The 10545-nt window shown below is 42.4% G+C and overlaps 1 protein-coding gene across 1 annotated transcript; it reads left to right on the top strand.

The window, feature by feature from the left end:
• The first annotated feature begins 214 nt into the window (after positions 1 to 214).
• On the top strand, positions 215 to 3577 carry LOC120290122 (probable LRR receptor-like serine/threonine-protein kinase At3g47570). The gene is made up of 2 exons (XM_039305803.1): positions 215 to 2884; positions 3176 to 3577. Exons 1-2 carry the CDS (start codon positions 215 to 217, stop codon positions 3575 to 3577), a joined length of 3072 nt encoding a protein of 1023 aa, XP_039161737.1.
• Positions 3578 to 10545: the final 6968 nt, after the last annotated feature.

Genomic DNA, 10545 nt, shown 5'->3' with positions numbered 1-10545 from the left:
CACTGAATGATACAAACGAAAAGAAGAACGAAAAGAAAAAAGAAAAAAAGTGCTTCAAAAAGCTGTCCACGTAAAACGACTCCTCCTTATAAAACGACTCCGCCTAATAAATCTCTTCACAGTTTCCACTAGCATCGATCCTGCCTCTTGTTTCTTCTTGCTTGCTTTCTTATGTACCCGCTTTCTTGCGCTTGGAGTCATGCAACTCGGAAGCATGAATTTTGCAGAGTTTCGATTATGCTACTTGCTCCTTGGTATTGTTCTTGCTTTGTGCTTTAACCAAGTGTCCTCCACCACCAATGAAACAGATAGACTCGCACTGCTAGCATTTAGAGTCGCCATAACTATAGATCCTTTTGGTATACTCAACTCATGGAATGATAGCATTGGGTTTTGCCAATGGTATGGTGTTACATGTGGCCACAAGCACCAGAGGGTCACTATCTTGGACTTGCAATCACAAGGACTCTCCGGATCAATATCTCCTCATATCGGAAATCTCAGCTTCTTAAGGGAGATGTCGCTACAAAACAATAGCTTCAATCAAGAAATCCCACCACAACTTGGCCAGTTGCGCCGCTTGCATACCCTAGTTTTGCTCAACAATTCATTGGTTGGCAAAATTCCCAAAAACATATCAGATTGCTCAGACCTAGTCTATCTCAACCTTCGGAACAATGAACTAACCGGAGAAATTCCTAAAGAGCTTGGTTCAATGCTGAAGCTACAAGCATTCGATGTGGGTTGGAACAATCTAATCGGGAGTGTGCCTTCCTTCATTGGGAACTTATCTTTACTGGAGTTCCTTTTTTTAACCCACAACAACTTGGGTGGGAGCATTCCCCAATTTTTAGGCCACCTGACAAACTTGAAACTCATCGCTTTTGGAGAAAACAAACTGTTAGGTACAATTCCATCTTCATTACTCAATCTCTCTTCACTCACTGTGTTTGATGTTGGATTAAACCAGATACATGGGACTCTTCCTACAAGCATAGGCCTCAAACTCCCAAATCTTGAATTTTTTAGCGTTTTTGGGAATCAACTTGAGGGGCCAATTCCTCCATCGATATCGAATTGCACACAGCTAGGCTCACTTCAACTTCAAGCTAATAGATTTTCTGGAAATGTACCTTCTATGGAGAATTTGTATAGGCTTGCTGAGTTTGCTATCATTGATAATCAGCTTGGAAGTGGAGAACCTGGAGACTTGAGTTTTCTTTGCTCGTTAACTAACAGCACCAGATTACAGTTTCTGGCTGGTGAGACGAACAATTTTGGTGGGGTGTTACCTAAATGCATAGGTAATTTATCCATCACTCTCAATATATTTGCTTTTGACAAGAATCAAATATCTGGTGAGATTCCAGAAGAATTCAAGAATCTTATCCACTTGAGGGTTTTGTTTATGAGTTTCAACCAGCTTTCAGGTGTTATCCCCTCAAATTTGGGGACTCTACAAGAGGTAGGGATGCTAAATTTATGTTATAACAATCTGGGAGGGACTATCCCGTCTTCTTTTGGAAATTTAACGAAGTTGATTCAACTGGATCTTTGGGGTAACAACTTTCATGGGAAAATTCCTTCACATCTATCAAATTGCCGATCTCTTGATTATCTTATTCTATCTAATAACAGTCTAAGTGGTGCCATACCCTCACAGCTTATTAGTCTCTCATCGTTATCGATCATTCTAGACTTGTCTCATAACCATCTAACCGGGGCTCTACCCACAGAAGTTGGCAACTTAAGAGCTTTAACTACGTTGGACGTCTCGAACAATTTGTTGGTAGGTGAAATCCCTAGTAGTTTAGGTCAATGCACTGCAATAACGTTATTGAGGATGGGGAGCAACTTCTTCAACGGGTCCATTCCTCAATCAATCAAATCGTTAGGAGGCATTGAAGAACTGGATCTTTCATGCAACAATTTGTCAGGTCAGATTCCAGAATTTTTAACAACATTTCGCTCCTTGAAAATTTTGAATTTATCATACAATAATTTTGGAGGCATGTTGCCGCGTGAAGGAATCTTTAAGAATGTTACTAGTACTTCTATTATTGGGAACAATGAGCTCTGCGGTGGACTGCAAGAATTTCACCTCCCCAACTGCATCTCCAAAAGGTCCAAGAGCAAAAAGATAAACATAGCGATACTGTCTGCCTCTATTATTTCCGGAGTTCTAGGAGTAGCTCTTATTCTAAGTTTTATATATCTTTGTTGGTTCAAGAAGAAAGTAAATGAACCGGTTCCAAGTTTGATAAATGATTCACATCCGAATGTGTCCTATGGAGCACTCCTAAAAGCAACTGATGGTTTTTCTTCAACAAATTTGATCGGTGTTGGAAGCTTTGGTTCCGTTTATAAGGGAGTACTTGAGGACAATGGAACTATTGTTGCCGTGAAGGTACTCAATTTAGTTTGTCGTGGTGCTTTGAAAAGCTTCGAGGTGGAGTGCGAGGCATTAAAGAACATCAAACATCGAAATCTTCTGAAGATACTGACAGTTTGCTCGGGTAGTGATTATCAAGGAAATGATTTTAAGGCCTTAGTCTATCAATTCATGGACAATGGAAGCTTGGAACGATATTTACACCCAAAAGTGACATCTCATGGGAATGAGCTCCTAAAAAAATTGAATTTCATTCGGAGAATAAATATTGCTATGGATGTTGCTTTTGCCTTGGATTATCTTCATTATCAATGCCACATCCCCATTGTTCATTGTGATCTAAAGCCAAGTAATATCCTCTTAGATGCTGAGATGGTCGCACATGTTGGCGACTTTGGATTGGCAAAATTCCTTCTTGGATCATCCCTTGATACTATAGTTAATCAGATGAGCTCTATAGGCCTTAGAGGACAATTGGTTATGCTCCTCCAGGTACTCTCTCTCTCTCTCTCTCTCTCTCTCTCTCTCTCTCTCTCTCTCTCTCTCCCTCCCTCCCTCCTCCTCCAGGTACTCTCTCTCTCTCTCTCTCTCTCTCTCTCTCTCTCTCTCTCTCTCTCTCTCTCTCTCTCTCCTCCCTCCCTCCCTCCCTCCTAATGTGATATTTGGTAGCCAATGATAACACTTATAGTTTTAAACACACTATATTTTGATTTGAAGATTCACACTCCAATTTGACCTGCATTGTGATCTCAATGTGTGGCAGAATATGCAATGGGATGCGAGGTTTCAAGAGATGGGGACGTCTATAGTTACGGCATTCTCTTACTGGAGATGTTCACAGGGTTGAGTCCCACCGATAACATATTCAGAGATGATTTGACCCTTCATAGTTTTGTCGCAAAAGCTTTGCCTGGACGAGTACTTGAAATTACAGATGGCGTTTTGCTTCAGGAAAGAGAGAGCCATTTGGGCCCCCGTAGTCCCCAGCAATGGCTTCTTGAAAGCGATGGCATATTTTTAGAGTGTTTGGTTATGGTGTTCAATATTGGAGTCGCTTGTTCATATAATGTGCCTGGAAGACGGATGAGCATCAGTGGAATTGCAAATCAGCTGCAACAGATTAGGGAGAAACTCTTTGCATTGGGTTTACATGGAGAAGATGAACTACTTACAGCTTCTGTTTAGCTGTTATACATATATGGTTGTTCAAGCAAACGGAAGCGGACAGGTAAGATCTATAACTAAAGAGGATCGATCATTCTTTTTGCCTCAAATGATAGTTGATCATTATTCTACATCTGTATCTGTACATAACTAAACTATCACAAGGCCTATTGTGCACACACATTCTCAAGTACTGTTGCTTTGCTTAGAATTCCGTTTTGGTTCCATAGTATTTTAAATTGAATCCAGCATAAATTGTCTGGCTTCTTGTTTTTTTCTTTTCATTAGTAATGATGCTCATTAAGAGGAATTGCAATCGATTAGTTATTGGAAATCTTATTCAAAAGAAAGCTTGATTTCTGCAGATTCAGTGGGAATGGCTTGCCGTTGCTTTGTCTCGATATAATCCAATATCAGGAATTGATCTCTGTTCCAAAGACTATGTTTAGTCAGCTATAAACCATACGGTTGCTCTGGCGGTTGAATAAGGACGTATAGCTTCTGGATTCAGCATTCCAGCATGCGGTAATTCGAGAACACGTATTGACTGTCGACGTGTATAGTATGAATTATCCAAGAATGCTTTAGTAGCAAAGTGTAACTCTAGTGCATTGGGATTTTCTAGGGTGCAAGTGCAAATTATTTAGCATTGATATTTTTGTAGTTTACTACTGTCCTTGCTTTTATTTTCGCATTTTGGTAAGGTTACTAAATCGTCTTTTTTTTTTTTTTGGAAAAACACTTTATGACATGCATAAAACTTATAATAGATATATCGATAGTCACTTATTATTTCACAGGGGAATCGTTAACACATGAACAAGCAACTTTTAAGGGTAGAAATTACTAACTACACCAAGAAATTGACCCATATGCTTAAACTTACTTCTCTAAATAAATAGTGATTATTAGCAAGGGGAAGTTATTGAATTTAAGGAGTTCGGAAGTAAAGTTACTTTTCATCGTGAGAAAATTACTAGTCATCGATATGCACACACCTACTTTCCCCAGTGAAAAGTTACCATGTTAAAAGACTTACACCCTTTACTATAAACACATACCTTAATAGGTGGACAGTTAATTTTCCTCTTAGAAAGTTACTATTCAAATTGAAATATAACTATACATACATACATACGTACGTACGTACGTACATGCCTTCCAATGTTGTCTCTAACTGATGAGTAGGTTTATTCAAGTCAAACATCTGGAAGGCCATCTAGGTGGATCCATTATCCATCCGTTAATACACGCACTTGCCCAAAGAACTTGTGTTATGTATGCCAACATCTTCACTAATCAAGCTTCTATTCCGAAAATGCGCAAGTATGCTTGAAGACAAAGACGAGGCATTAATAGGAATATCACAAACGCTTTTATCATAGCATTCTGTCGCTCTACATGTCTTCCCCCATTTTCATTCGCCTTCAAGAGATGCCTGTCACGCCCCAAACCCTGAGCGTGCAAACATCCCTCAACGATCAATTAAATTGTGACATTCCAAGACGCGTCTGTGATATCCGGATTTCGCCGGACCTCAAGTACGTAACAGTTCATGACAGGTCGACGAGTATGTCGTCAGACTACGTCGTTGGCACCACTTATGGATGCTTTTTGGTCATTACCATCGCCGTACCGAGACGTCACGTTTCGTCACGTTCTTGCGATAGCTTCTCATCTAAAATCTTCGCGCTCAATGTGGCAAGCAAGACCAACATCTACTCCCAACGATGCGTCGCCAAGTTGTCTTTCATACAAGTTGTTTTCAACTCCATGCATACGTTAAAGTTGATGAAGAAAATGTCGAAGATCTCCCCCGTTCTCTCACGCCAACTCTCAACTGTCTCCAGCAAAGGACCGCTGACTAACACAGCTTCACGCACGCTTTTTCTCCTTGGATAGCCATGCATGGAGCCACGTCAAGCTGCCCATCTCCTCCATGCAACCGTTGAAGACGCTGACCCCAATTCTCCATGCACGTCTCTTTCTTTTTCGTTGGTCAGCAAAAGGAAGATGTTGACCTCAAGCATCTCCAGCCACGTTTCTTCCTTACGATTAACCAACAAAAGAGAAGATTTAGTTAATTGCTGCCACGGGGATTGCGAAAAAGTTGACCGAATGGTCAACAGGTGGAAGACGTAGGCGAATTGGGCCACGTTCTTGCATGAGACATGCAAGGTGTCTCATGCAAGAATTGAAGAAATGCGCTGTCTCCGCCCCTTTGCTGCCACCGAATGAAGAGTTGTTGACTTAATTAGTCAACAACAAGGAGCCACGTTCTTGCATGAAGAATGCAAGATGGCATGCACCAAGGGAAGGGACGTTGGCTGAACGACATGCTCGCTCCAGCCGTCCTTCCCACGAGCAGCCACGAGAATGTATTAATGTCGACTCAATTTGTCAACCGATTGAGGATTTCTTCTGCCGCCACGTTCACCCACGCGTCCCTATGGTGAACGGCCACAAAACCCTTGGGTTGTTGACCACTAAAGTCAACAACAGCAAGCCAAAGGAAACTCCTTCTTCTTCCCTCTCTCGTCATCCTGAATTCTCCTTCTTTCCAGCGATATCTTCGGCAAACTTAACCCAGAAATTCTCTCACCCTCTCGCTCGTACTTTGCCACTCACTGCCGACCACCACTCCACCTGTGCTTCGCCGACTACCGTGCCACTGGCTCCCTCACCGTTGTCCCTTAGCTACTGCCAGACCAGGAGACCTGCAGCTCGCGCCTCATCTGTCACGCCCCGAACCTCAAGCGCGTGCATATTCCTCAGTGGACGATAGAATTGCGATGTCCCAGGACGCATCGCCAACCTTTTCATTTTATTGCACATATGAAAGTGTATAAACAAATCATCAAACAACACAAATATGAGATAGAAAAGCAAGGTACAATTTTCACAAAACACCTTTTATAAACAAATTGAATTTATATATAAAAGTCTACAAAAAGATCGGCTCTAAAAAAGAAGTTGTCCTACGACCTACTAGACAAACACATTCATCAATCCTTCAGACTCCATCTCCACAGGCTCTGGGGGCATCGGGTCCTCCACAACCCCATCAGGAGGGTCAGCTGCACCCTCGCCTAGAGCGGCATTGACTGCAATGGTAGGGATATCAAATCCTTGAAGGGGACCTACCCTATACCCACTGAGTCCATGGCGAAACCACACCCTGAATCGATGATGTACCCTCTCAGGTAGGCCCTCCTCAACCCAGATAGTGGTCACTACCAGCTCATAGACCCAATGACTCTCGGTAATAGAGACATCTATGCTCTACTCAAAAGCAACCCGAGGCTGACCAAAACATTCCAGAGGAACCACCATCAAAGGAAAGAATTAGCCCAAGACGGGGTGAAACAACGTCTCAGCAAGTTCACCCCCTAAACTCCAACTAGCAAGAAAATACGCCTAGAGGCATCCTAACCACATAACCACACAATCACACAACCATAGAGATTCACCTTGTCTCAGATCCTCCCTGCATGTTAGTACAGTTCATATCACAAACATAAGCAGTGATAAAACTTAATCAATTGGAACGTCTCAACTTATAGCTAAATAAACACAAGGGTTCCGATTATAAAGGCCAAATCATTATGACACGTCTCATAGCATGCCACTCGATTTTGTCTCATAATCAGGTGCGGGTAAGACACTCAATCATGCATTCCAATTTTATCACGGCCCAACAGTCACGGCCTACTCGACGTTCGATAGTCTTCTGGCATAACCAGGCATCGTCTCACCCCATTAAGCACGGCAATGCCTACCTCAAGATGGCAATCTCGAAGGAGCATTGGTCCAGAATCTATTGCGACTAACATCCGTTGACTAGGGGCATCCCATATAGGGGCAACATCCACCCAACTCATATCGAGGATGGGTTCTCATATCCATTTATGCACCCATCCAATCCTAGCTAAGACACCGTGCTTTGCACTTAAATGTCCCAATTAAAATAAAGTACTTGGCCCATTTTCTTCGTGTCACGCCCCGATCCTCGAGTGCGTGCCCATCCCTCAGTGGTCGATTAAATTGCGACATCCCAAGACGCGTCGCTGATCCATTTATTTTAATGCACATGCGAAAGCGGATAAATAAATTCCCAGACAACACCAAGATGGGATAGAAAAGCAGGGCGCTAAATTTTGAAAATTACAATACACTTTTATACACAAAGCATACCAGGTTATATGCAATATTAGTCTATATTTACAGATCTACGAAAGACAAAGGCTACAGGGCCTCTAAGCATTCGAACCCTCAACCGAAGAATCTGGGGTCTCTGGCTCCAGGGAACTTAGGTCTACCACTACACCACTAGGAGGGTCAGCTATACCCTTGCCAAAAGTGATCTCTAGCACCGACATAGGGATCTCAGATTCCGATAGGAGACCTTCTCTGGGTCCATCTCGCTTGCGATGATACCACAATCTGTATTGATGGGGTACCATCCGGGATAGACCCATATCAACCCAGACAATGAATCTCACGAATTCGTAGACCCAGGCTCCTTGGTCCCCAGGAAGAGGAATCAGAGAGACTTGTTCGGTGACCTTCTTCGGCTGGCCAAAATGTTTAGGAGGAACCGCCATCTAAGGACTTGAAAATGTTAGCCCACGATGGGGTGAGACGATGTCTCAACAAGTTCATCCCCTAAACCCCGACTAGTAAGGAAATACGCCTTAAGGCTGCCTATGCACACACAAGATAGAGGACTTACCTTTACCTCAATTCCTTCCTACAAGTTAGTACAATTCAAATTCTCAACCAATCAATTCAATTCAATTCACTGATCAACTCATTCAATCCAACCAATGATCAATCAAAACCATAAGTACTATCCATCCATTCTATATGACCACAGCTCACATAAGCTAAAATAAACGGTCAATGCTCTCACAAGCTGCAATATATGATCATAGCTCTCACAAGCTAATATAGATCGATAGTAGGTCGCACAAGCTGATAATATAGATCGTGCTCTCACAAGCTGATATAACGATCTTAGCTCATACAAGCTGATAAGATATACTGCTCTCACAAGCTTACGTATCAAAGCCCATAGGCTGATACGATATACTGCTCTCACAAGCTGACGTGCAAAGGGGCCCAAAAGCTGATAAAATGTATACTGCTCTCACGAGCTGACATATCGAAGCACTTAGGCTGATACAATATACTACTCTCACAAACTGACGTGCAAAGAGACTCAAAAGTTGATGATAAATATGCTTTCACAAGCTGACACGCAAATATGCTCTCACAAGCAGATAATCACCAAGTTAAAAGTACCCGATAAAAATAATCGTGTGTGGGTATACGGTCGACTTGAGCCAAAAACACAATAACTTTCTTTTAGAAAGTCCCACTATTTAATATAGTCCATAAACACATTTTTGGTGTTGTAAGCCGACGCCCGGTAATTTCTAATTAAATACCGAAATTACCCAATTTTGGAATAAATGCCCAAAATTATAAATTCTCACTCAATTTGCACAAATCAACACTCAATTAAATAAACCAATCATACCATCGCAATCAACACAATATTCCGGTCACCGGCTATCCCGGTATAATTTCCAAAAATAATAAATAATTAAATAAATACCAAAAATAATTAAATAAATACATTTAAATGCCAAAAATGTAAACTTAGGCCAGAAAAGCCTAATTAAATACGGAAACGGGCCCAAAAAAAATCCCAAACCAATCTAGATAAATAATACAACCTATCTAATTGCTAATTAAGCCAATCTAACCACTTAACATACACAAACGAGTAATTAAATCGCTAATATGTTCTAACTAAGTACCTAAACCATACTTAGCCTAAACTAATCAACCCTTAAGCATCATTAACTCCCTAAGTACATTTTAGTGAGTAAACTCACCGGTTTTTAAATCCGATGAGTCCATGACAACGGCAAGGCGGAGACGGGTGACAAACTCCAAACGGCGACACCCTACAAGGCTTGGAAGCGGTCCAAAATGGGCCTTGAAGCCCACGAAGGCTTGCTGGCTTCGGCTTCTGGTTGATGGGCCAAGGTATTGGAACGGAGACCGGCTTGGGCTGGAAACAACACGAGACAGGCAGACGAGCTCCAATGGTGGATGGTGACGTTCGACGGTGGCTGAATGGCGACAACAAGGCTCCAGTTGAGCTCGACGTGGCCTGAGGAGGCTCAGGGGACAGCATGATGACGCAGGATGAGCGGGACAAGCAGGCTGGCACACGGAGCTCGCAGGCGGCGCGACGGTGAACGGCTGGCTTGGCGACAGCCGGACGGGCGTGCGACGAGCAGGGGGTGGCTGGCTCGGTTTCTTTGCAACTTGGAGCTTTAAAACTCTTTGAAAATGGAGAAAGCAAGCTAAGGAGGAAGAAGGGGGGGACAACAAAGGCTTGGAGGAGGCCACTTTGCTTCCATTCTATCCCTTTGTCCCCAAGACAAGGCCCCACAGCCCTTTGTTGTCTTCCTCAGCCTCTTGGCAGCCCACAAGCTTCTCTAGGAAGCCATTGAAGTGGTCCAAAGGTGGTGGACCAAGGGACCTACGAATTTGGCACCAATTTCCCGCAAATCCACTTCAATTTCCTCTTGAATTGATTCAATTTGGTCCCCATAAATTCCACCAAACTGTCCTCGACCAAATTGACATTTTTCCTCACCAATAGAACCAATTTCTATCTCAAAAACGCAATAAAAAAGGTCCCCTGAATTTTCTGGAGAAAAACGGCCCTATTTTGAATTTCCGTGAAAAATCTTGGTTTGGAGAAAAATATTCGAAGGATGAGTCGACGTTCCTAAAATGAATTGTGACATGACAGAACTTTCAATTTCTGAAATCGGATTCAAATTCGCAATTAATTTCAATATGGCATGATTTTAGCATGACCTAGCTTACCAGGTAGCTTTTATTTTGAGCCACAATGTACATCTTCGACACATTGGCAACTCTCGGTGGTCATGAAAATCTCGAGG

This window comes from Eucalyptus grandis, unplaced genomic scaffold, assembly GCF_016545825.1.
Source record: "Eucalyptus grandis isolate ANBG69807.140 unplaced genomic scaffold, ASM1654582v1 tig00007747, whole genome shotgun sequence".
In the NCBI taxonomy this organism is placed as follows: Eukaryota; Viridiplantae; Streptophyta; class Magnoliopsida; order Myrtales; family Myrtaceae; genus Eucalyptus; species Eucalyptus grandis.
This window is presented reverse-complemented; position numbering and strand designations above follow the sequence as displayed.